General features: G+C 49.9%; 1 protein-coding gene across 2 annotated transcripts; it reads left to right on the top strand.

Moving 5' to 3' along the window:
* The first annotated feature begins 170 nt into the window (after positions 1-170).
* On the top strand, positions 171-24,382 carry LHFPL4 (LHFPL tetraspan subfamily member 4). 2 transcript variants are annotated; one of them, XM_032458885.1, is made up of 4 exons: positions 171-302; positions 1,228-1,712; positions 17,882-18,118; positions 20,661-24,382. In XM_032458885.1, exons 2-4 carry the CDS (start codon positions 1,307-1,309, stop codon positions 20,759-20,761), a joined length of 744 nt encoding a protein of 247 aa, XP_032314776.1. In that variant the 5' UTR covers positions 171-302; positions 1,228-1,306; the 3' UTR covers positions 20,762-24,382. The 2 variants fall into 2 exon arrangements, with proteins under 2 accessions (XP_032314776.1, XP_032314777.1); XM_032458886.1 differs by lacking the exon at positions 171-302 and having other exon boundaries at positions 1,143-1,712.
* Positions 24,383-25,663: the final 1,281 nt, after the last annotated feature.

Here is a 25,663-nt window from a genome sequence, read left to right as displayed (position 1 = left end):
CTTGTTGCTCCGGCTCGGGGGTCCCTGGGACCGTGCCTACCCCTCTCTCTGCCACAACCTGGAGCGCCTCTTCCCTGTTCCGCTCCGCCCCTCACGCCGGCGGCAGGAGCGCGGCTCCGTTGGGCCGCGCTGGTGCACGAGAGCACGCGCCTCGGCACGGGAGCGCGCCCCGGGGAGAACCCCAACAAGATGGAGGCCGCGCCGAGGCCGCCGCCTGGGCCGAGGCAGCCGCTGCTAGGAGCCCCGAGCCGCGGCGCCTAGGCCGTGCCAGTCCCGGAGCCGCTGCGCCGGACCGGGCCCAGGTTGGTCTCCCCGCACCCCCTCCCCGCGGCGGCAGCCTCCGCGCGCGTCCGGCCTCGGCGCGGGGCAGCCGGCCCCCCCCCCCCCACCCCCGGCCCTAGCCGGGCCCGGCCTCTACCCCGCGCCCTGGGGACAGCCCTAGCCCACTGCCCGCCCCTCACGGCCTGGGCTGCCTACCTGCCGGCCCCAGTCCCTCTTCCCCTTGGCCTGGAAAACCTCTCTCCCCAGCCCTGGCCAGCCAATCCTAGGCTCCCCACAGCCTACCTCCAGCCCTGTCTCCTGAGAGACCCTCCCAGCCCCCGGCCCCATGTTCAGACCTGCAGTCCCAGCCGCCGATTCCCCTCTAGCCTCATCCCGATTCCTTCACTTCACCCTTCCTGTCCCAGCCCCCATATCACCTTCCAGTCCCCTAGTACTAGCCCCTTATATCCCCTTCTTACCCCCCCCATAGAAGCGCCTACCCTCCTCTCCATAGCCCCTTTCTAGACACCCAGTACCAGACCTCCTTTTACCCGTAATGCCAGCCCCCAGATTCCCTTCCTACCTTTCCATAAAGCCCCTCCGCTAATTCTCCAGCACCTGTCTCCATCCTCTATTCCATCTCCCCACGGTCCCCTCTTACAACGCCAGTACCAGCCCCTATGCCCACTCCCCAACTCCACCATAACCACTTTCTAGCGCCCACCCCATTTTCAGCTCCCACATTCTCATCCAGCGCCCTTATCCCAGCCCCCCAACTTTCACATGGCCCCTTCCTAGGTACCCCCATTGGAGATCTTTGCCAGCAACCCCCCCCCCAATCTCCCCAGTACTCTCATGACACCCTCCTAGCTCTTCCATACCAACCCTCTGGTCCCCTCAGCTCCGCCGCAGGCCCCGCCCTCGCGGGTCCCTTGGCTCAGGGCCGCTTCTCGCGTGCGTCCCCAGCTCCCGCCCGGCAACCCGGCGGTCGGTCCCGGGCCGGCGGCCCCCGCCGGTCGCGCCGCCGGCCCCGCCCCCGGGCACCATGCTGCCCTCGCAGGAGGCCTCCAAGCTCTACCACGAGCACTACATGCGGAACTCGCGGGCCATCGGCGTGCTATGGGCCATCTTCACCATCTGCTTCGCCATCATCAACGTGGTGGTCTTCATCCAGCCCTACTGGGTGGGCGACAGCGTGAGCACCCCCAAGCCTGGCTACTTCGGCCTCTTCCACTACTGTGTGGGCAGCGGGCTGGCGGGCCGCGAGCTCACCTGCCGCGGCTCGTTCACCGACTTCAGCACCATCCCGTCCGGCGCCTTCAAGGCGGCCGCCTTCTTCGTGCTGCTCTCCATGGTGCTGATCCTCGGCTGCATCACCTGCTTTGCGCTTTTCTTCTTCTGCAACACGGCCACGGTCTACAAGATCTGCGCCTGGATGCAGCTCTTGGCAGGTAGGGGAGGGCCGGGGGCGGGACTCCTAGACAGACTCCAGGGACAGAGCTCCTTACTTTCAGGACCCCTTCTTGGAGGAATCAGAGATAGATTCTGTTCCTCTGTCTAAAGACACACCTCCTTTGCTGACTCTAAGAAGCCACTGGGGAGGGGATCCTATGAGAGAGACACCTTGAGACAGGGGGCAAAGCTTTAGAACTGGGTCTTTGGGTCTGTTTGCTTGGATATGGGCAGACTGCATTTACTGATGAGTTAGCATTATGTTTGAGTTTCTGAGGGTCTCTGAGAGTCTCTGTTGGGTGTCTTAGGGGAAATCAGTTTTCGAATGAGGACTTACTCTAGGTGTGAGCAATTTCTGTTGCATTGAAAAAAGCATGAGATGTGGAATCAAGAGCTCTGACTTTAACTTGCTAACTGTCAACTTGATTGTTTCACTTTACTTCTCTGAGGCTCAGTTTCCTCATCTGTAAAACTGTGGAGAGGGGATCAAGAACTCATGAAAGAGTAACTTGTAAGCTATGAAATGCTGTGATAAGATGGGGGTGGGTTGTCTATAGTGTCTATCCAGTGTTTGAAATATAGGTGGTGGACAACACCTGGCAACATGGGTCTCTGGAGGGCAGGTCTCCAGCTCCCCACCCCCACCCAATGCAGGAAGGATTCTGGTACTATGCCCAATGGCATTGTGTCCCTGGGACCCTCTGAAATGTTTGGCTAAGACAGACGCCTTGCCCTAAGAAACAGAGAGGGCATTTGGGGAATAAGAACTGCTGAGACAGTTTTCCAGGATCCATTAGAGTCCCCCATCCCCGCCTACCTTTCGATCAAAGACAGATTTTGAAGATTCAGCAACTTGGGCAATTGCCTAATTGCAGGCAGGGAAGAGAGTTGGTCTGGGCAAAGTGGGGCCAGAGGATGGCAGGGATGGAAGAAGAATGATAAAGTCTGGTGAAGGAAAAAGTTTTGAGCCCTTCAGGGCTCTTGAGAAAGAGAAAGGAAAATGTGATGATTGTGCAGCAGAGGTGGTTTTAAAAAATGAGCACCTTGGGACATTCAACAAGTGTCAGCCCCTTCAAAAGAGACCTCCTGGAGAAGGTGTTATATCAATTGCTGATGATTGCACAGCTCAAAACATTGTATGGAATTGTCTTTGGATTGTGGGGTATTTTCTCTTGAACATCATCATTGAGGGGAACCCTCCATCTTTTAAAAGAGGAATAGGATTTTTAGAAATGGCCAAGTGTAGAAAACACAATGGGTAATCAGATCAAATTGAGAATTGTCATTGGAGATGAAAGCCAGCGTGTGAAGGCAAAATCATGAGGCTGATTTGCTTCCCCAAGAGGACTTTTACAAATGTGGGGAGGAATTACCGCCCCTTTGGTATAATTGCCCAAATACCCCAAAGGGACTACCTTGAGGAGGCAGCATTTATTCATTGTGGACATTCTAGTGGGGTTGTTTTAAATTCATCTCACTCCAGTCAATATAGATGGGGGTCTTTTACGGTTTTTGAAGAAGGTGAGAAAGGAGAATTATAGGATGTGGGGGGAATCTCTGTATTTATTGGTATCTAGGAGGCAATTTTATGTATTTCCATTCTGCTCTTAAAAGGCAAGCTGGAAAGCATATATGCTCAGCTGGAATGTCCATTTCCTCAACCTGAATTTGTAGTCTGCAGATGGGTTGCTGACCTCTTGAACCTTCCAATTTTCTGTAATCCATGTCGGTTTAATCTTGGGGATTTGATGAACTGTCCAGCAACCACCATGTAAATATAGGATTTCAGAGATCTTAGAAGTCAACTCCTTCAAATCCTGCCTTCCTCTGCACCCATTTTAGAGAATGGAAACTGAGCCTAGAGAAGTGACGGTCTTACCCAAAGTCACAGAGCCAGTAATAAAGTAAATTAGTCTTGACTCCTGGCCCAGTGCACTCTCCCTTGTGTTATTGCCTCCCTCCTGAGGGCGGTTATCAGAGTTGAGCAGTTCATTTTATTTCACTTTAGAGATATCTGAGTTCTCTGGGTAAGTGACTGATTCACTTTGCTTAATAAAGTGACACTAGGGCAGAGGCCAGAGCAGTGGACACCAAGTCATGGGATATGGGGCCTTAGCTGACTGCCTGTGACTTACCAAGCAGTGTTAAGCAGTTGTTTTTAGCTTAAACCTCAGGTTTCTCATCTGTACAATTGGGGACTAATCAGTTAGATTAGTGGATTTAAAGTATTTCTATCAGCTATGTGGGGTTCCTAAAACAACTCTTTTACCAAGAACATTCCATTCAGAAAGTGAGAAATTAGACATCCTCAGAGGAACTGTAGAGAAGCAAAGGGTCCTGTCGGTATCAGATAAGAATTAGAATGCTTGTTGTGTGGTTCTTGTTCAAGTGAACTTTTTTTGGGGGGAGGGGAAGGGTAATTAGGTTTATTTATTCATTTAATTTTGGAGGAGGTACTGGGGATTGAACCCAGGACCTCTTGCATGCTAAGCATGTGACCTACCACTTGAGCTGTATCTTCTCCCGACTCAAGTGAACTTTTATTCAAGTATTTTAGAGTCTTCTGAGTGCACAGCACTGGGCCATTGGGAAAATATAAAGAGATACTTATTCATTTGTTTATTTCTCATGGGCTCTGTGATCATCCCTCTGTTAAGTGTTGCAATACTGGGATCACCCCTGCCCCCAAGGCTCTTAGGTCTATAAAATACAATCCCTGCTCTCAGGAAGCTTACAGTCTAGTTGAATCACTAAATTGATCAGCAGTCTTTCAGTAAAAAGAGACAGAAACTCAACTCCAGCTGGCTTAAATAAACTGAAATAAAGTAAAGAGGGTAGTGTTTTTGGCTCACATAAATTAAAAGTCAAGAGCATTGGCTTCAGGCACAGATAGATCCAGAGGTTCCATTAAATGTCATTAAAAATAGGGGAGGGTATAGCCCAGTGGTAGAGTGTGTGCTTAGCATGCGCAAGGTCCTGTATTCAATTCCCAGTACTTCTATTAAAAAATAAATAAATAAACTTAATTACTTCCCCCACCAAAAAAAAAAAAAAAAAGGAGAAAGAAAGAAAGGAGAGAAAGAATAAACTTCTCTCCATTTCTTGGTTCCTCTGTGTTGGCTCATTTTTAAGTCCACTTCTCTCTTGAAAGTGAGAAATAAGGCTACCAACAGCTCTGAATCTTCATCGCTTCAGTTTAACAATGCCTACAGAAAAAAGAACACCTGTTACTCAGTGTGTTCCAGCCAAAGTTCCAGAGCTGATTCTGATTTGCTCAGTTTTGGTCAAGTGTCTACCTCTTAATTAATCAGTGTGACTTTGTCTAAGGCCTCAGCCACATGCCCATTCCTGGAACATGTGGACTGATAGGGGAAAAAGATAAATTACCGCAGGGGGAAATCAGATGTGACCCCCGCTAGAAGGGTCCTGTAGGTGAGAGGTGCAGACAGAAGCCCCACTTTGGACAGTGTGAGCACAAATATGCACTCGGCCCTAAGTGCTGTGGAAACCCCAGGGCATTCGAGGAGGCTGCTGGCTTAGTCGGGAAGTGAAGCTTGAGTGGGGCAGGCAGGGTGTGGACTGGTGTGAGGTGTGAGAGAGCATTCTGATGGAGAGGAAGATCGTGGCCAGGGACTCCTAGGTGAGAAAGCCATATCTGCCCTGAGTGTGGCATCCACTTAGGGGAGCAGCAGGGGGAGAGGTCAGGAAGTGTGCAGGGCTCTGAATACTGGGTCAAGGAATTTGAACTTTAATCAAAGGCATTTTGAAGCTACTACCACTGTTATTAATCAGGGAAAAAGCAGTTAACATTGTCTGAGCTTTTACTATATGCTTGACCATGTACTGGACAGTTACCTGCATACTGTTACTGAATCCTCACAGCAGTCCCTGAAGTACCAAGCACACTGGGGGAATTTCTTTCCTTCCTTCCTACAACCCTCCTTCAATTTCTTTCTCCCACAACTCTCCCTTCCTTCTTTCCTGCCATCCACTTTCCTTCCCTCCTTCCCTTCTTTCGTTTTCTGCCTTGCTCCCTCTCTCCCTCTCTCCCTCTCTCCCTCTCTCCTTCCCTCCTTCCTTCCTCTCCCACATCAGTCCTTTACTGATGGCCTCCTCTGTGTCTCAGGCACTGTGTGAGGCTCAGGGAATCCTGGGTAAGACTCCTCGCTCCCAGGAAGCTCATAATCTCATGGGAGAGGCAAGGAAGAAATCCAATCATCACAGCAGGGGGATGACACATGAAATGATTCAATCATGCAAGGGTATTCTGGGGCACACACAGGACTTCTGACACGTTAAGGACAGCCAGGGAAATCTTCCAAAAAGTAACAGCATTTGAGCTGAGTCTTCAAGGATGGGAAGGAAGGAGAAGGGGAACTGGGCAGAAGAGACAGTATGATCAAAGGCATGGAGGTGGGAAATAGCCTGTTGTGTTTTGATTGGGTTGTTTTTGGGGTTTTTTTTGTTTGTTTGTTTTTTGATATTGAGTTGTATGGGTTGTGTGTATATTTTGGAAATTAACCCCTTGTCGGTCGCATTATTTGCAAATGTTTTCTCCCAGTCCATAGGTTGTCTTTTTGTTTTGTTTATGGTTTCCTTTGCTGTGCAAAACCTTTTCAGTTTGATTAGGTCTCACTTGTTTATTTTTGCTTTCATTTCTTTTGCCTTAGGAGACTGATCTAAGAAAATATTGCTATGATTTATTTCAGAGAATGTTTTGCCTTTGTTCTCTTCTAGGAGTTTTGTGCTGTCAGGTCTTATATTTAGGTTTTTAAACCATTTTGAGTTTATTTTTGTATGTGGTGTGAGGGAGTGTTCTAATTTCATTGATTTACATGAGGCTGTCCAGCTTTCCCAGCACCACTTGCTGAAGAGACTGTCTTTTCTCCATTGTATATTTTTGCCTCCTCTGTCGTAACACACGGCCTTTTCTGTCTTAACCTCAGACATCATACACGACCACTTCTGGCACTCTCTATTGTTAGAAGTGAGTTACTAAATCCAGCCCACATTCAAGGGGAGGAGAATTCAGCTCCTCCTCTTGAAAGGAAGTGTATTTTAAAAATTGTGGACGTATTTAAAAACCACCACACATGGTAGCATACTAAAGACTTGGTTTGTCTTGCTTTTTAAATTCAACAACACATCTTGGAGACTGTTCCAAATCAGTATAGAAGGAGCTACTTTCTTCTTAAGAGCTGCACAATACACTTTTGTATAGTTGTGCCATCATTTATGTAATCACTTTTAAAGTTGTTTACAATATCTTGCTATGACAATATTTCAGTGGATAATGTTGCATATAAATAATTTAATATATATGTAAGTATAAGGATAAAATAATCCCAGAGCAGTTGGATGATATAATGAGAGCCCTGGATTAGGGGTCTGTGCCTGGCACATAGTAAGTGTTTAGTAAGTGCCTATTGAATGAATGAACGGCGAGCGCTGATTTAAGTCCTTGCTCCTCCACCCACTCCTTTGGAGGCAGCAGATTCAGTGGTCAGACGACCTGAATCTGAATCCTGAGTGTGGTGTTCTTAGGAAGTGTCATGCAAGTCCAGGGTCTCAGTTTCCTCCTGTATAAAATGAGGACTATAATAGTCAGTAGCTACCACATGGAGCTGCTGAAGGATTGATTTTGAATATGCGGACAGACCCTGGCACAAAGGAAACCCTCAATAACTGTTAGCGATGGTTATCAGCTATTGTGTGACTTGCGTCAAAACCCTTTGACTCCAACATTCCATGGTCTTTGCCACAACAAGGGGGGAAAGGTTGAAAAGTGGGGAGAATTGGGAGATATGCCTGGAAGAGCAGGGAGGGCTGGCTTCTGGGGAGCTTTGAAAATTGGGCTTTGGAATTTGGGTCTTATCCCTAGGTGATGGGCAGTCACTTTTAGGCATGGGAGGGACCAGGGCCAGATGTGGGTTTAGAAAGATGAGCTGGGCAGCTGCCAAGGAAATGGACCAGATGGAGGCTTGATGGGAGACAAGGAGCCCGGGGGAGGCAGTGGTGTGTCCGGGTGAGAGGGACGGAGGCTAGGGGAGGAAACTGGGGACCTCTTTCGGAGACCAGTTGGTGTGCTGGGGGTAAGGAGAGGCAAGTCATGCAGGTGACTCCACCTCCCCTCCTTGGGCGATTGGGTCTCTGGAGTGACATTCCCAAAAGTCACAGCAGGGAGAGCCAGTCAGCCTGGGAAATGCCGAGCTCGTGGACCCTACGAGACGTGCAAGAGGAAGCATCCGCCAAGCTGTTGGCTCTTCGGGCCTGGAGCGGAGGAGAGAGGTCTCGGCTGGAGATGTAGATGTGAGTCTGAGTGTGGGTGAAATTGCCCGGGGAGAGTGTGTGGAGGGAAAAGAGGAAACAGCCTAGAAACACCAACCTTTATGATGCAGGTGGAGGAGGAGCCCGAAAAGGAGGCTTGGCGAGAGGAGCCGGAGCAGCTGCTCAAATTAGCAACCCAGAAACTGAGAAGAACGGCCTTGAGAAAGGACAGCTGCCTGGAGGAGCCAGAGGGGACAGGGAAGGGCTGGAGCCACCTGGACAGGCCTGGTCCAGACAGGAGGAGTCAGACAGGTTGTGGGGAGGGTGTCCGGAGGCTTCTGACCAAGCCCTGGAGATGAGAGTGGCAGAGCCAGGGCAACGGGGGATGCAGTGGGCCGCAAACTCAAAGGTGTGGGCTCTGTGCAGGCTGGGCCCAGAGGCCGTGGAATAAATACAGTTCCCAATTACCACACAAAGTGATGGGTGTCCCATCTCTCCGTAACAGCATCTGTGACTCCAGATATGATTATTTGTGTTCCTAACAGTCCCCCTACTAACCAGGAACCACAGGCTGGGGACTGAATGACTTGGAGGAAGGGTCCCAGGGAGAAGGAATGGTTAGTGCAAAGGTCTCCAGGGGGCTGAACTTGGAATGTTCTTAAGAGACAGAGAGGAGGCCCAGCTTGGCTGGCGTGTAGGGAGCGAGAGACCGAATGGCCCGGAGGGGCGAGGCGGGGCGAGCTGGGGGCCTCTTTGGCGAGGACCAGGCATCGAGGCTTATCCTAAGCAGAGCGGGGAGCTTTCGAAGGGTGCCGAGCAGGGCATTGGCACCGCCTGTTTTTGAAAACTCCCTCTGGACACTGAGTGGAGAACAGATGATGATGGGGTGAGGATGAGAGCAGAGAAACTAGTTAGGCCCCTGCGGTCATCTGGGAAGGAGATCACGGCAGCTTGGACAGATGGCGCAGCAGAGATGGAGAAAAGAGGTCAGGCCTAGATATTTTTTAGAGGTCAAGTCAACCAGCCTTGCAGATGGATTGGATGTGGAGAGGGAGGGAAAGGAAGGGGCCTGTGAGCATCTGGGTGCTGGATGGGGCGTGAGGAGCCCAAACACTGGAGTCCCCCACCAGAGCCCCCCAGTTGATGGAGGCACTAAGACTGGGCCTGGATCTTTAGATCCAACGGGTCAGGTTGACTGTTAGGAGCGGTTCAGGCTCCCTTGTACATAAGCCCTGCCCGGCGGAGCAGGATGGAGCCGGTGCGAGGGGCTTGTGAACAACCTCCTTCTCAGGTCGGGGGCTCTCTCTGTCAGACTGTTCTCCCTGCAGCCCCCAGCACACCGGGCCTGGTGGTGTGTACCCTTGGAAAGCTGCGGTCCCAACACTGACACAAATCCTTGTCCCGGCTTCTCAGCCTGGTCCTTTCTAGAAAAACCTTTGTAAACGTGAGGGAGGGACTCGGAGGGGAAACAGGAGGGGAAACAGCAGCCGTTCGTGCGTTCTGTGCTCAGTTACTGCCTCGTGCCTCTCACCTTTCTAAGACTTTTATTGCTTTGGGAAATTATCATTGTTCTCTGAATGGGAACTGGAGAATACAGATGAGCAAGATTGCATCCATAATCTCCTTCTCCTAGAAACAGTCATCCTTTTTCTTATTTTTTGAAACAGTCATTCTTAACTGTTGGTCTGCACTCATAACAGTATAGAGGACTGGTTATGAGCAGCCTCTGGAGCTAGAGTGTCTGGGTCCAGATCCTGGTTCTGTTGTTTACCAGCTGTGTGACCTTGGGTAACTAGGCTAGCCTCTCTGTGCCTCAGTGTCCTCAACTGTAAAAAGAAAATAGTAACAGCGTCTACTCCACAGAGTGTTGTGGGGATTAAATGCAGTAATGTGTGCGAAGTACTTAATACTGTGCCTGGTGTGGTAAATTTTATATGACTATTTGCTATAACTATCGAAGTATTTTTCCCACAATGAAATTGTCTTGTACGTTATTTTTTATAGCCTTTTGAAACCTAGCATATCTTGAGTACTTTCTGTATCATTAAATCTTCCTCAGTATAATTTTAATAGCTGAGTAGAATTCCACAATATGAAAGAATATTCCTGGATTGTTGGAGAACTAGTTGCTTTTTTCTTTCTTTCTTTTCTTCCATCCTTTATTATTTCTCCCTCTCCTCCTTCCTTCTCCTCCTCATCTTTTTCTTCTTTCTTGTCTTCTCTCTCTTGTAAGTGATGACGTGATAGACATCCTCATAGCTAAATCTTCAGGCAGATCCTTGAGCACTTTCTGGGGGTAAATTCCCAGAAATTGGCCAGCTCAGTCAAAAGGGGTTTAGAGATTTTCGGTTTCATGTTTTTGTGATCAGTACATTATTTCTGTGAGTTCCATTTGGCTTGTGCATTGTGATTCTTTGTTGCTTTAATTATTTCATTCCAAGTGTGTGAAAATCTCTGGCCACAGTCACTTACTAGCGGTCAACTCCCACCTACCTTATGGTTTCAGGAGGTAATGTACTCACACGGTCCCAAGTTCAAAAGGTGCAGCAGGTTAACAGTGCAAGTTCTCCCTCCTCCCCTGTCCTCCAGCCCCTCAGTCTCCTCCTTAGAAGTAACCAAGGGTTATCAGCGTGAAAGTTCTAGAAATGGAATCACACTTTTTCTAAGTAGGATGCATCCAAGTTGTTGCACGTAGCTGCCATAACTAAATACTGTGGACTGGGTGCCTTACACAGTGGACATTTATTTTCTCATAGTTCAGGAAACTGGAAGTCCAAGATCTAGCTGCTGGCATGGTGTGGCTCTGGTGAGAGTCCTCTTCGTGGCTTGCAGATGGCTGCCTTCTTGCTGTGTCCTCGCCTGGGAGGTGTAGGAAGGGAGGGAGCTCTCTGGTGTCCCTTCTTATAAGGACACTAATCCTATCATGGGAGCCCCATCCTCATGACCTCATCTAACCCTAACTACCTTCTCAAGGCCCTTCTCCAAATACCATCACATTGGAGATTGGGCTTCAAACTATGCATTTTGTGGGGACATAGGTCAGACCATAGCAAGCCTCTTCGGAGTCTGCTCAGGGACAGAAAGCCCTGGGGACATCCAATCTGACCCTCTAGTAATGAGTAGCAGCTGCGGTGTGTCAGGCATGGAGGGAACAGCTGAGCATAAACAAAGGCCTCCCTCTGGGAGTGACCAGCTCAGCGGATGTCCCTTGACAAGGATAGTGTTATGGTATCATAATGAAACTCTATTAAAATAGCTAAGCATGAATGCATCATTAAAAATCTTTGTATAAAGGCACATTTATAGCAAAAGTGTTAAACAAAACAAACATTAGAGTATAGTATGTTTTCTTACTAGTTCTTCACCACGTCTTAGTCTTGTCCTGGTTTATTCCCTAAACTCAAGTATTGTTTTTCCTTTTAACTTTCCCTTGGCTTCTTAATTTTTTTTTTTAAAGTGTAAGAGGATTTCATGGTCGGACATAGCTGGAAAAGGATTGGACATAATAATATTGTTCTTATTTTAAAAGTAATATGTGCAAATGTTAAACACTTTCAACAGTATGGGGGGGCATAGAAGCAAAACTGTGTCCCCTCCTTTCCTCTGTCACCTGGGCCGTGTCTCAGGGATATCATCATTAAGGTGCTTCTGTTTCCTTCCAGAAATGTTTACAGATATGCAAGCTTATATATGCATATATGTGTACTCTTTGAACAAACAGTACTTTAAATTATTTATTTTCTTTTATTTGTTTGTTTTGAGGGGGAGGTAATTAGGCTTATTTATTTATTATTATTATTTTTTATTTAACAGAGGTACTGGGACTGAACCCAGGACCGCGTGCATGCTAAGCATGCACTCTACCACTGAGCTATGCCCTCCCCCGTAAATAGTGTTTTTTTAATTTCATGAGTAATATATGAAAATATTCACTCCGTGAAAAGCTGAACCATTACAAACAGGCTAAAGTCCTCACCCTCTCCCTGCTCAGAGGCCCCATTGTTATAAACTTAATTTCTATTTTTCCTGATATTTTTCTGCCGACTTATGGACACATCCATGAGGAAAACACATCATGCCATTTTCTGTGTTCCACTTCCTCACTTCCTCCTTTCCTCCCTTCCTCCCGCTCTCCCTTCCTTCATTCCTTCCTCTCTTTTTTTCATGGTAAAATACACATAACATATTCTGGAAAAAAAAAACACATAACATAAAATTTACCATTTGAACCATTCTTAGGTGTCTACTTCTGTGCCATTAAGTACATTCATGCTGTTGTGCAACCATCATCACCATCCAGCCTCACAACTCTTCCCACCTTGCAGAACTGAAACTCTGTCCCCACCCAGCACTAACTCCCCCTCTCTCCTCCCCTAGTCCCTGACAACCAGCATTCTACTTTCTTCCTCTAGGAATCTGACTGTTCTAGGTTCCTCATATAAGTGGAATCATACAATATTTGGCCTTTTGTGACTGGCTCATTTAATTCAGCATAGTGTCCTCAAGATTCCTCCCTGTTGTCTCCTGTGTCAGAATTTCCTTTCTTTTTAAGGTTGAATAACTTCCCATTGTAGGCACAGAGCACCTCCTACTTCTTTGAAATAAGAGGGATAAAGTTTGGGCTTTTTACCTGATTATTATGTCAGAGGAGAGGTGGTTCAGGGTGTGGCTATGGCCCCAGGCAGGATGGGTCTGACTCCCCGCTGTGTGACCTTGGGTACATCACTTAAGCTTTCTGGGCCTGTTTCTTTGTCTGAAATGGGGATAAGTTAATACAGATAAAGCAGTTAGAACAGTGCCTGGCACATAGAAAATGCCAACTACACATGTGATTTTTAAAAAATTATGATTTCCTCTAATTTTTTAATTTCTTAATCTACCTTAGAAGATTTTCCATGACAACAGATACAACTGTACCCCATTTGTTTTAATGGCTTTGAAGTATTCCATAGCACAGATGCCCCGTACTTTACTTAGTTGGTTCCCTTTTAATAGACATTTTAGTCCTTTGTTATAAAGATGGTGAACACCTTGTATCCATCCTTTGTGTGTGTGCACAGGTTTAGCCACAGGATAGATTTCTCAGTCAAGGGATAAGTGCCTTTGTGACTTTTATGGGTACTGCCGTGCTGTTCTCCAAGCAGAGGGGATGTGCTTTGCAGTGTGTCCACTCTACAGTGGGGTGCACCACTGTTACTGTGACGATGGTGACCACCCAGTCTACCTCCTAGCCTTGAGAACTAGGTATCACCGTTTCTGTGATGATAAAACTTTGGTTCAGAGAAGTGATGTGATTTGCCAAAGGACACACAAACACATAGTACATACACATAACATAAAAAGGAATAATATATCAGATAGCGCCAGGTTTGGCTGCACATGATAGGAAAATCCAAAATAATTTTGGTTTAATGACACAGGTTCTAGTCTCTTATGTAAAATACATACTCAAGAGTTAGGCAGTCCAGAGCTGGTTTGGTGACTCCTGAAGTCCTGAAGTAGGGCCTATGTCATGACCCCCATTGCCCAGATGAAGAAACCAAGGCCCAGATGGTAAACTGACTTTGCCTAAGAATGGAGTTGACCTTCCTCTCCAGTACAAGGTGGGCAGTGTTTCACAACTTCAAAGAGAAAGTCTCAGTTTGGTGCTACTGTGTCTTTAACTTCCCCTCGGACCCAGAGCTGTTGGCAGGTGAAAGTAGCTAGCTAGAACCTAAGAACAATGTTTTGGTTCCATTATACTTATGTCTATAGTTTCCTCCTGTCGATGGTACTGATATAAAGCTGTCTTTGATAGTGACATAAAGCTTACTTTTTAAGTAAATGCCTCTCAGTTAAAAAGTGAGTCTATTCAAAGAAAAAGATTAAGACCTGTCTGGGTTTGAGTACAGATCCCACCACTTACTAGCTGTTTGAGTGGATACAATACTTAGTTCCTCTGAGCCTCAGTTTCCACGTCTGTAAAGTGGGGATGATCATTTTTCCCACCTCATAGATTTATGGTTAAATGAGATCACACATGTTAGGAGCTTAGCACCCTGGCATATAGTTAAGCACTCAATACTATGTGTTAATATTATCATATTATTAATACAATGTTATTAAATTTCATACTATTTATTAACATTATATTATTAATAATACTAACGTTATTTATATTAAAAATTTCACAACACCTCCTGGCTGCTTGGGAAGTCAGTGGACTGTAGAGTGACTGGACAGCAATGCCCTATCCGAGGACCCTTTCCCCTAGACCAGTGGTTCTCAACCAGGGATGACTTTGACCCCAAGGGGACATTTGAGAGTGTCTTGAGACCTTTTAAAATGACTGTGTCTATGGATGGTGGGTAGAGGCCAGGAGTGAGGCTAAATATCCCACAATGCACAGGACAGTCCCCCCAACCATGAAGAATTATCCAGGCCAAGTGTCAAAAACTCTGAGAGGGAGAAACCCTACCCTAGCCTGCACCTTGCACCCATGTCGATGCCCGGCAGCAGCTGGTTCTTCAGCTAGCTCATTATTTCCAAAAGAGACTTGAATTCCAAAGACCTGAGCCTTGGTTTCCTCATCCAGCAAATGGGGATGCTGAAGGGTGCCTTACCTCTAGTTATTTCCCCTCCTGATGGTTGAGCCTCTTGGTCACTTCCCTGGCCTAGGTTGTCCCTCAAGGTGTCTTTGGTTTTTCTCCATTTGCTTGACTTCTGGTTGTTTCCTATTCCCAGACCAGCCTCTGGGGCCCCACAGCCACCACCTAAAACACTGCAGAGCAAAGGAGGCAGAGTGAGTGAGATGGAGAGAGAGTCGCCACCTCCAACCTTCTCTGAGTGTCTCTGTTATCCTGGATCTCCTTCAAGCACTCCCTGATATGCATAAATATTCTGTTTGTGTGTTGATTTTATTTTATTCCTCTCCACACACCTCTGCTCCTGAGGACAAGAAATCATGCCTGCCAGTGTCCCCAGTACCCTGCACATTGCCTGACAGATAGTGGACACTCAGAATTTATTTGCTGAATATATGAAGGGAGAGGGGAAAGAGGACAGGGCAAAGGGATAGGTATAGAGAAGAGAAGCAAGAGAAGGAGGAGAGAAGAGAGGTGCGGAATGAATGTCAAATGCTGAGAGATCTAAGGAGAAAAGGGAAGAGGGAGGGTTGAGCACGGTATAGGCTAGCTGGAGAGAGAGGAGGAGGGGTGTGAAGAGATGGAGGCAAAAAAAGATGAAAAGGGTGGAGAAAAGAAAGAAATGGAGACACATGACTAGAGAGACACGTAAGTGATGAGGCAGAGAGACTGAGAGAACGTGCAGGCGCAGAGCCCTGGGAAGAAAACCTCATTGAGCGAGGGCTTGCGGAGGAAGGAGGACCACCCGCAAGATACTGGCGCGGTTTCCATGGAGACGGGGATGCTCCAGGCGGGAGAGGAAACACTATACCCTGGAGGGGAGGCAGAGGAGCTGGATGGGTTTCCCCATTCCTAGGCTCTTTCCTTCACCCCTGCCTCTAGCTGGAGATCCAGGGCCAGAGGATGGGGAGGTGGAGTGCACCTCCCCCACTCTCCCAGCCTTGAGGATGAGAAGGGCTGGGCTGAGTCGACTCCTAGTCTCCTACTCTCCTGTCCCTTGGGTTTGACCCTCCTCTCCTCTCTAGGGTCCTGGAGGACCTTGCAAAGTGTCAGGGGTACATGGAGAGATGGATGGGTCAAGCCTACTTTGTAGGCGCCTCCTCTCTTCCTATCCCATAAATGCTGGAGCGCCCCTGGGCTCAATCCTGGGCCTTCTCTTCAGTTTGTATAACGTCCAGTCCCACGGGTTTACATGCCCGTAGCTGCCACATTTACCTCTCTAGCCCAAATTTCTCCCTGGGTTTCTTCTCCATTTGGGTGTCTAACAGACACCTTCAAACTTGCTCAGTTCTTTAACTCACCAAGCTCATTCTTGCCTTAGGGCTTTTTGCATTTGCCATTTCCTATGCCACTAACTCCTTTCCCAGCCCTTAGTGAGAGGTGTTTTCCAGTGGAGCTGAGAATTGTCGGAGAACGTGAGCGCTGGAGAAGGGAGGAGGGCCTGCTCCAACGTGCGCGCGCGCGCTGTGTGTGTGTGTGTGTGTGTGTGTGTGTGTGTGGTCACTAGCACCCTATATCAGTATGAGGAGCACAAGCTAGGGGGAGTGTGGGAGGGCTGTCCTGTAAGAAGGTGGAGGTCGAGGCCAGAAGAAGCAGAACCAGGGAGGGAGGGCCCCCACCTTGCGATCAGGGAGGAGCCTGGGCCCTGGGGAGCACTTCCTCGTACAGTAGATGAAGGAAGGAGATGGCAAAGCCAAGGGTCCCCTCTCTACCCTAGGGACAGGTTGTGCCTTGTGGACAGTGGGCAGAACTGACCACCAACCCCAACTTGTCATCTAAATCCCAGGTCAAGCATCCCGTGGGCCTGGCGTGGGGTCAAGGGTCTCCCAGCTCCAACCTGAGCCTTGTGGAGTCTTTGGGTCTCAGACACAGTAACCCAGTCTCTGGTGGACTGTCAGACACTAAAAGGATAACATCAAGCTAGCAGACAGTGCCAAGAGGGAAGGTCCTAGCCTGGAGGTTGCCTACTGAGCCAGGGTGGCTCTAATTGGCTGTGTGGGGCATTACTCCTGCTTGAGCCAATCACAGTTGCCAGAGGAGTGCAATGTGCTGATTGGCTCAGACTTGGGTCCCACCCACAAGGAAGGGCCCGCCCTGATCACCGGGTCAAGGGTTTGCAGAGGTGGGTCACTGAACTCAGAGGGAGTGGGTGCCAAGGAGGGAAGCTGCTGAGACCCATTTCGATGTGAAGTCTCTTCTTGACCTGCTCTTTCCCTCTCCCACTTTCTCTCATCTGAAACCAAACCCCTCCTCTAATTATTTCCTTATTTGTGTGATTTTTTTTTCATCATTATGACTAGTTTTGATAATAGTAATAATAGCTAACATTTATCTGGGACTTACTGTGCCAAGTGCTTTACATTTGCTGCCTCCTATGATCTTTACAACCACTTGATGATACTATTATTGTCCCCATTTTATAGATGAGGAAACTGAGGCTCAAAAGGTGACTGACCTGGCTCTAGCTCAGGCCTAGCCAAAGATTTGAGCCCCAGCTCCCTTAACCACTTTGCTCTAAGGCACTGCAAACTCCACAAGGCTAGAGTCGTGGCAAGTTAGCCACTGCCCCCCCCCCCCCCCCCGCTTGGTCAGGTTCCTGGCACACAGAAAGCCCTCAACAGATACTAGGGTGAGTGAATACCTGGTGCTGTGCTAAGCGTCTTAACAAGCATTACTTCATTTAACCCTCACAACCACCCTGGGAGGTAAGTACTGCGATCTCCCTCCTATAGACGCAAGTAAGGGGCATCCCCCAAGTCATACACTAAGTGAAAGAGCTAAGCTTAAAACCCATTGTTCTTGTTCCAAGTCTGTTCTCTGAGCGCATTGCTCAGCTGTGAATGAGATCGTGTTTCCAGCAACTTAAGGAAAGGAAAATGGCGCTCGGTAAATGTTGAATAAATGACAAAAATTAAAAATAAAGAATGATGAGGATGGGAGATGGTAAGCATGGCAAAGATGCTAAAGGGAGCCGAGGTGGTGATCGTAATTTCCTATTTTCTCGTATTTCCAGGAAGGCTTCCTGGAGGAGGAGTTGATTTGATGGGGGCGGGCGAAAGCACTGCGTTTTGGAAAGTTTCTGCTGGAGGCCATCGCAGACTCTAGAGTTTCTGGATCCATAGGAGGTCGTTAACAAGCCCCTAGGTTGATGGGCGGAGCTGGAGTGCCAGGTCCACGCTGAGGGGGGCTTCTGGTGATCCTCAGGCCCTGGGTAGTAATCATCCCCTTCTCTCTTCCTTCCTGACCGTGGCGGTGGGCCCGGCCTGGCGCCCCCGCAGCTCTGTGCCTCGTGCTGGGCTGCATGATCTTCCCCGACGGCTGGGACGCGGAGACTATCCGGGACATGTGCGGGGCCAAGACCGGGAAGTACTCCTTGGGGGACTGTTCGGTGCGCTGGGCGTACATCCTGGCCATCATCGGCATCCTCAACGCCCTCATCCTCTCCTTCCTTGCCTTCGTGCTGGGCAACCGGCAAACAGACCTGCTGCAGGAGGAGCTCAAGCAGGAGAACAAAGGCGAGTGTGCGCTTCCGGGTGAGCGGCTGGCTGGCGGCGGGGGCGGGGATGCGGGTGTGGGCGGAGCCGGCTCCTCGCGGGGCGGGGCACCTTCAAAGTCACGGCAGTGAAGCACAAACTGGAAACCCTACAGACAGGCTGGGCGCCTTGAAGGCAATTTGATGTTACTTCCCTCAGATCCGAACATTTGCACGCCTGACCCAGCAGACCCGCCCATGAGTATAAACCCAGGAGAAAACAACTAAAAACAACCTTAAATGGCCATTGACAGGAGGATGGTGATACATGTTCACATCGTAGAATAGTTCACAACTGTGGAAATGAATGAACATCAGTTATACATAACAGAATGAATGGATACATCCTGGAAACATAATATTGAGAGAGGAAAGAAATTGAATTCCAGAAGAAGACAGAGTGATGTTTTTATTGAGTGCAGAAACTAAGCAACTCTATGCTATGTATAGTTTAAACATATTTATACAGTTATGATAATATTGTATGTTTTTTTTTTAAAGCAAAGAAATGATCAATACAGAAGGTTAGATGGCAGTTCTCTGTGGTTGGGATGGAAGTGGGGCAGCTAGGAGTATGAGGTGGGGGACAGGTAGGCATGTACGAATCCTTGGTGAGTTAAGTTCTTGCATGGTGAGTCCACAGATGTTTGGTATAGTATGCTTTGTATCTGGAATAGTACCTATAAACTTTCATATTAATTAACATTAATTAAACATTTGTATTAACTAAACATTAATATACAATAAAGAAAAAGCTGACACCTAAGACCACAGCCTCAGGGATAACCACTGTTATCAGATGCTTATCCACGTATCTATGTACATGGTACATCCTTTATGAAATATACGGCAGTGTGATGTGCTCATTTAGGAGATGCACCATCTGAGACAAATCCCTTCTGAGATTACTTTTTGTGCTCAACTCTAGAGCACATCTTAAAGATCTTCCTTTGTCAGTTAGTGGAGACCCATTTTGCCCCTTTTATCCAATGCTTAGCATTACATGAGATGAAGGAACTGTAGTTTCTTCTCCACTCCTTGCAGGGGTTGCTTGGGAGGTTTCCAGGTTTTTACTATTACTGGCAATGCCACAGTGAACATCTTTGTCCATGCCTTCTTATACATGAGTGTTTTCTTGGTGTCTTTCCAGAACTGGAGTTGCACACTCACAATTGTAATGATAATGCCAGATCGCTCTCTAAAGGAGGGTGGGTCCTCTGACCCAGGGGCCCACTGTGCCCCCGAGAAACGGGAGACACCCCGCCTGTCTGGGTGCACGTTCTCCGCTGTGGGAAATCGGATTTCGTTGTTTTCATAGCCTCACTCTTCCTTGTGCTGTTAGCATGTGCTGGGTCTCTGTTTAGTGCCCTTCTTTAATTACATTCATCTCTTGGAGTCTCTTATCTGTAAAGTGGGGATAATGGTAGTGAGGGTTATCATCCCACTTGGCAGGAGGTACTCTAGTACTGTGTTGTGAATACCCTCGGACAGTGAAGGCAGATTTTCTGTGTTTGAAGCAGGCTGAGCTAAGAAATGATTTCACGTCCTTGAGCCACAGTTTCCTGCGCTACCTATAGTGAGAGTGGTGAGAATAGTACCACCTTACAGGGCTGTCCTGCAAGGAAGGGTTGTGCCTGTCAAGGGGCAGGTGGTGAATGCCCAGTGAAAAGTGTCACTCCTCACGTCTCCCCATCAGGCGGACATCATGACCACCATTTTATAAATGAGAAATCCAAGGTCTGGAGAGGTCCAGTAACTTGCCCAAGGTCCCCTATGTGGTGGAGCCAGGATCTGAGCCCAAGTCCAAGTCCAGGGGCCAAGCTTTTCGCTGCCCTCCTGGGCTGCTGGGCTGCTAAACTGTCCTTCTCTGGGGCTTCCTGTTCCTGGAGACCCCGACACCTGGTGGTTTCTATGGTCTTGGTGTGAGGTCCGGGCCTGCCCTCTGGTGGCAGCTTCCAGAAGTGCAAGACTAAGACAGCCATCTGGCCTTTTTGAGGGGGCTTGGGGATGTGACTGATGTGGTATGCCCACTCAGAGCCCTCTCCTCCCTCCCTAAAGTGCCCCAACAACTCAGTGTGTTAAAAGTGATGTAATGGAGCCCCAGCTTACCTTCCTTCAGCATCTGGGGATCTCCATCCCTCACTGGGAGCTCAAGATGAGTGAGCGTCATGGTTCAGTCTGAGCCCAAGTCCTCTGGAACAAAAGTAAAATAAGAATCGCCATCATTTCCTACATATACTATGTGCCACATGCTGTGCAAAGCCCTTGGCTGGCATTATTTCTTTTTGACCCCTCAGAATCGCTCTGTGAAGGACTAGGCTTTTATGTCCATTTTACAGATAATGATATTGGGGCTCAGAGAGGTCGAATGACTGGCAGGAGGCCATCCAGCTTGTCAGGCCTGGCTGCATTTCATGACCTGTGCAGCTCACTCCTCTGCCCAGCTTTGCCCTGAGGAGTGGCTGAAGGAGCCCCAGTGCCTGGTGGCTTCTGAATTTCTCCAATTCTTTCTCTCTCTCTCCCAGATTTTGTGGGCTCTACAGTAAGCTCTGTGTTGCGGCCAGGGGGTGATGTCTCCGGATGGGGAGTCCTCCCCTGTCCCGTCGCTCACTCACAGGGACCCTGAAGGCCGAGATCGCAGCCCGGGAATCGACCAGCCCTCAGCTTGTCCTGTCTCCTGCCCTCTCATCCCTCCATTCAAACTCCGAGGGAAGATCCAGATCTCGGACTGACTTCTCAACTGCTCCCCTTCTGCAAGCTCCAGGCTTTGAAGAGGTTGGGACTGGAATGAAGGCTGGGGGAGGGGGGAGGCCGTGCAGAACCTGGGAGAGCCTAGCTCTGCACCTCCCTCAGCTGATTTAAGGGAGCCGGCCCCCAGCCCCGGCCTCCTCCACCCCCACTAGCCTGGCCTGGGGCCCCTCCACAGTCTCCAGGGGAGGGAGGCACTGTGGTTCTGGTTCCCCAGGCTCCCTCAGTCTAGAGGGCTGCTGCCTTCATCCTCACCTCCCCTGGTCCCTGCCTCCTGCAGAAACTTATCCAAGACACGGCTCCAGGACAGACCCACTCCAGGACAGACCGGACTCTTTCCTACCTTTTTTTTTTTTTTCCGCTCATGGTGGTTCTACCACCTCGTCACAGAGCTCCAGGTACCACCAGCCTCCCCAAGGCGTCTCTGCTCCTGCTGCAGCCTGCTCCCAGCTCTCCCAAAGGAGTCTGAGGGGCACTGAGGGAGAAGGCCCAGGGCCTCCCGGTCAGCTGCCGACTGGGGCCTGTCCTCCCAGACCCCGGAGGCGGCGGAAGGAGGCACTCTGACTCCTGTCTGGGTGTGGCGCTTGGTTGCTGCAGCTGGGGCTGGAAGTGGCACAGCCTGTGCTGGCCTGCCTTCCTCCTGCTGAGATGGCTCACCAGTGACTGGACCCTTGACCCTGGCCAGTTTTGTACAGCACAGACTTCTTGGCCCTGTTGTCAGGGTTGGGGAGAGGGCCCAAAGTGAGTGGGGAATTAGGGGATGCATCACCCCTCTGCCCCTCCTCATGCCCCCCCACCTCGGGCATCTGCCAAGGGCAGAGACTCTCTTGCCTCTTTGATACTTTTCTGCATAACTTGAACTTGCAGGTCACCTCTGAACAGGGTACCCCGTCCCCATCCCCAGGCCTTGTAACCTTGTCCCCACTTCTTCCTCCTTGCCCACCTCTCGCCTTGCAATTTGCCCAGGGTCTGCAGCCCGATGGGCATGCTTGGAGCCAAGGCATGAGTGTGTGTGAGCGCGTGTGTGCGAGTGTGTGTGTGTGTGTGTGCGTGTGCGTGTGCGTGGAAGTGTTGGGGGGAGCAGATGAGGAGTCTTCTCCCCTCTCCTCCCACTGTGGGGCAGCTCCTCCCCACCCCCGGCAGGGAGCACAGGAAGGAGACTGCAGGGGTTTCTGACCTCCCCTCACTGCCTAGTGGACCCAGCAGTGGCGCTGTCTGGCTTGGGGTGGGACCGCCCCTCCCAGCCCCTCCCAGCCCCCAGGTCGGTGGCCAGTTGGCTGCGTTTAGTGTGCCTACTTCCGTCTCCAGGTACAGGCTGCCTGGCCCCTTGGAGAGGGAGCATGAGGCCCCTGCAGGCTCAGTGGGGAAGCGTGTCATCACCAGGTCACGCTGCCTCAGCCGAAGGAGGGAGAAGAGTAGCGAGTGCCATGTATTTGCAACCTTGTGTTCATTTCCACAGGACTTGGAACCTGAGAGTTAGGGTTTCCAAGACAGACCCTAGAAATCCTCCGCCTGAGTCCCACATCTGGACCCTAACTGGAATCACATCTGGGTCCTGGTAGGATTCCTGACCCCCACCCTCTCCACTCCCTCCTCCTGGGCAAACACTTACCCTCTGTGCTCTGGCCTCAGCACTGAGCTCCCCTCTTCTGCTCCTGCCAAGTCCCGCTGCGGCCTGCGAGGTGGGGCTGTACACCAGGGTCCCATGCTGCGTGGGACGGTGAGGGGAGCCTCATGGTGGGGAGGCGGTGGGGGCCAGAAGTACGTTCCTCCAAGATCCAAACCAAAGCCTGGTGTTGGAAGGCTGCAGGCTGCAGGGGGAAGGACTAGGAGCAAGTCCTTAGAAATGAGGGGAGAAGACAGAGAAGGGAGAAAGCAGGAGGAGCTGTGGGGTAGAAGAGGAGGGTGGGAGATGGAGAGAGGTACAGAAATGAGAAAGAGAGAGCAGAGAGGGGGCTGTGATGGATAGAGAACTTGGGTGGGGGAGGGGGCCAGAGATGGAAGGAGGACTAGGGGTAGGAAAGAGGCAAAGGAAGAGGTGAGTTTTGGGAGGCAGGGTGCAGGGGAGAGAGGATAAAGGAGACAGGACTTGGAGGAGTGGGGAGCAGCTGCTGTGTGCCCACTGTGTAAGGGGACAGCCCATCCCCCCAAGGACACCCATTGCCCAGGGAGGCCACAGAACCCTGTGCCCTGGTGGGAAGGCTAGAACCTACCTCCTCAGAGGCCGAGGTGCCACTTCAGAGGGACTGAGTCCAGGTGTCTGCTGAGCAGGTTAGCACCGCTGGAGTGGGTTAGTGGTAGAGAGGAGGGTGGGTGGTCCCTGCTAGGGTGGTTGGACAGTGCTTTCCTGTCGCCATCCACCCAGCCAGCTGCTGCCCCGGCCGAGGAAGGGGCAGTGGAAGATGCAGCCAGGAGCTTGGGGTTCAGAGAGCAGGATTGGGGGGCTGAAGGTAACTTAGGGAAGGGAAAGAGGCTGGAGTGGGGACCAAACCAAAGCCCTGTCCCTGAGGCATCAGCAGAGGTGAGAGCAGAGCGGGAAACAGATGCTTCAGCCAGGGGCTCCAGGTGAGGCTGAAGTGCCACCAAGTCATGGCCCAGATGCTCCCCCGGGGGGCCAGGAAGGGATTGCAGCGAGGATGTTGTGATCTGCCCTCACCCATGGCTGGAGACTTGCTTTAGCCCTCGAGAAGGGACTGAAGCAGAAGAGACGGTCTGTTCCTGACCCCAGCTCGAGCTCTTGGTCCCTGAAAGACACTGAACTTTGAGCGGCCCACAGAGACACCCCTTCCCGGGCTGTGCCTGGGCCAGAGGGCTCCGGCACCACCCGGTCCCCTCTGCCCAGCGTGGGACTTCCAGGATAGGCTGAGGCAGCTCCAAATGTGGGTTCAGAGCATTGCTTGCCAAAGTCCTTTTGGGTCTTGGGGTGAGACCTTTCCTCTCTGGGGAACAATTCCCATGGAGGAAAACACTCTTCCTGAGCGGGCAAGGACCATGGGGTTCTTCTCGGTCTTGGTACAGCCAAGAATTTGAGACAAGGTTTTTAAACAAAGCTGTGGGGAAAAATTCCTTGGCCTTCTTCTGAGGTTCCTGCTTAGGCCCAGGGTAATCACCCTTCTCCAGCTTCCAGCATAAACCGAGAAAGGGAGACTCTTTCTTTGGAGCAGCTGGGGTCTTCCCAGCATGAGAAACTTCCATGGGCCCCTGCCTGGCTCAGGGCTAGCCTTCGGGTGGGACTGGAGTTTCCTGAGAAGGGAGCAGGGGAACCACAGTCCTTCCCTGAGCTCTGACCAGCAGACCTCAGAGGGCCTGTGCTGTGTGTTGTTAGGATAGCTTGGTGTCGTCTATACTCCATTAGTAAGTTCCGTCTGAATGTGTCCTCGCTGTTCATCGTCCAATTTGGTAACATTGATTTTGGTCCTGACCCCTTCTGCTGCTGCTGGATTTGAGCTTCAGTGCAGGTGGAATGACGTTCAAATAAAGAAACACTTTATATCACCCATGCTAGCTTCTCCTTCTCTGAGTCAGCCCCCAGGGGATCAAGGAGGGGTGAGATTCAACTCAACCCTCTGCACCAGGTGTGACTGCACGTTAGCAGAGCTTTGCTACTGTGGCTTAGCAAGATGCTTTTTTCCTCAGTCACGCTGAGTCAGACCATGACTGACAGGGCGCAGTGCTACTTTCAATCCAGGCTTCCATCCTCAAGGATGCCTCATGGCCCAGGGTGGCTGCTGGGGCTCTAGTCATTTTGGTCCACATTTCATTGGAAGGAGACTTCGGGAGATCCGAAAGGACTGAGTCACACGGCACACAACAATGTAGTCTGTTGACAAAACTGGGGTTGTTTTCCAAGGAGAAAGGAGAGTAGCTGGCACTCTCTCGACAGCTGATTGCACAGGACTGAAAACGAGGTGTCACCCTTTTCTGCCTGCGTGGCCTGGGACAAGTCCCTTCTCTCTAAATCCCCATTGGATAAGTGGGGATGAAGACAGCGATCTCAGGGAAGTTGTAAGGAACAAACGAGGGAATGTGTGTGAATTGCTTCACAGCTCCTGGCACATAGTAACGTGCTCCATATGGCAGTGCTCCATATGGCAGCTACGTTGATTATAATTTTTGCACTTGGGAATTGGGTCTTCATTCACCACATTTTGAGCACATAGTATCTGCTAAGCACTTAAAGAACAACAGCAGAGACCCTGTCATAAGAGTCAGTCTGGCTGGGGAGATGAACATTCGTGGGTAGCCCAGGTAGGGACACCTGACATGGCTTTAGTTGGGGTGAGCAGAGCAGGGGATGGACGGTTTTACTGGAGGGTGGACAGGAGTTAGGCAGGCAGGGGTCAGGAAAGCCATTTGTGGAAAAGAAGGCAGCCCAAGGAAAAAGACGGGTGAGAAACAGGATGGTATGTGTGAAGAAATAAAAGCAATTTAGTAATGCTGAACTGCAAAGCTGAGGTAGGGAGGGTGGGCGAGTAATCTGGAGAGATCAGCAAAGGCCAGATGATGAAAAAGCTCAGAGGCTGCGTACAGCAGTTCAGAGCTAAGAGCAACGGGGAACCATGCGAGGATTTTCAGCAGGAAACGGACACAATTAGACATGCATTTCAGAAAGATCGCTCTAGTTGTAGTGACAGGGGACTGAAGTAGAGACAGACGATTGTAATTAAAGGGAAAGCTGAAGTCTGGCCTGAAGCATGGTGGTGGCAATGGTTTTTTTTTTTTTTTTTCTTCCGATTTTCTTTCTTTTTTCCTTAGTATAGTCAGTTTACAATGTTGTATC

The sequence above is a fragment of the Camelus ferus genome, chromosome 17 (genome assembly GCF_009834535.1).
Source record: "Camelus ferus isolate YT-003-E chromosome 17, BCGSAC_Cfer_1.0, whole genome shotgun sequence".
NCBI lineage: Eukaryota > Metazoa > Chordata > Mammalia > Artiodactyla > Camelidae > Camelus > Camelus ferus.
Note: the sequence above shows the minus strand (reverse complement) of the source record. Positions and strands in the feature narration are given on the sequence as shown.

What these genes read in the sequence shown, in the direction of transcription:
- LHFPL4 (XM_032458885.1), top strand. Translation starts at nt 1,307, where the DNA reads ATGCTGCCCTCGCAGGAGGCCTCCAAGCTCTACCACGAGCACTACATG. An exon ending in CTGGATGCAGCTCTTGGCAG is followed by an intron (nt 1,713 to 17,881) that starts GTAGGGGAGGGC and finishes GCGCCCCCGCAG; the next exon opens with CTCTGTGCCTCGTGCTGGGC. An exon ending in GCTCAAGCAGGAGAACAAAG is followed by an intron (nt 18,119 to 20,660) that starts GCGAGTGTGCGC and finishes TCTCTCTCCCAG; the next exon opens with ATTTTGTGGGCTCTACAGTA.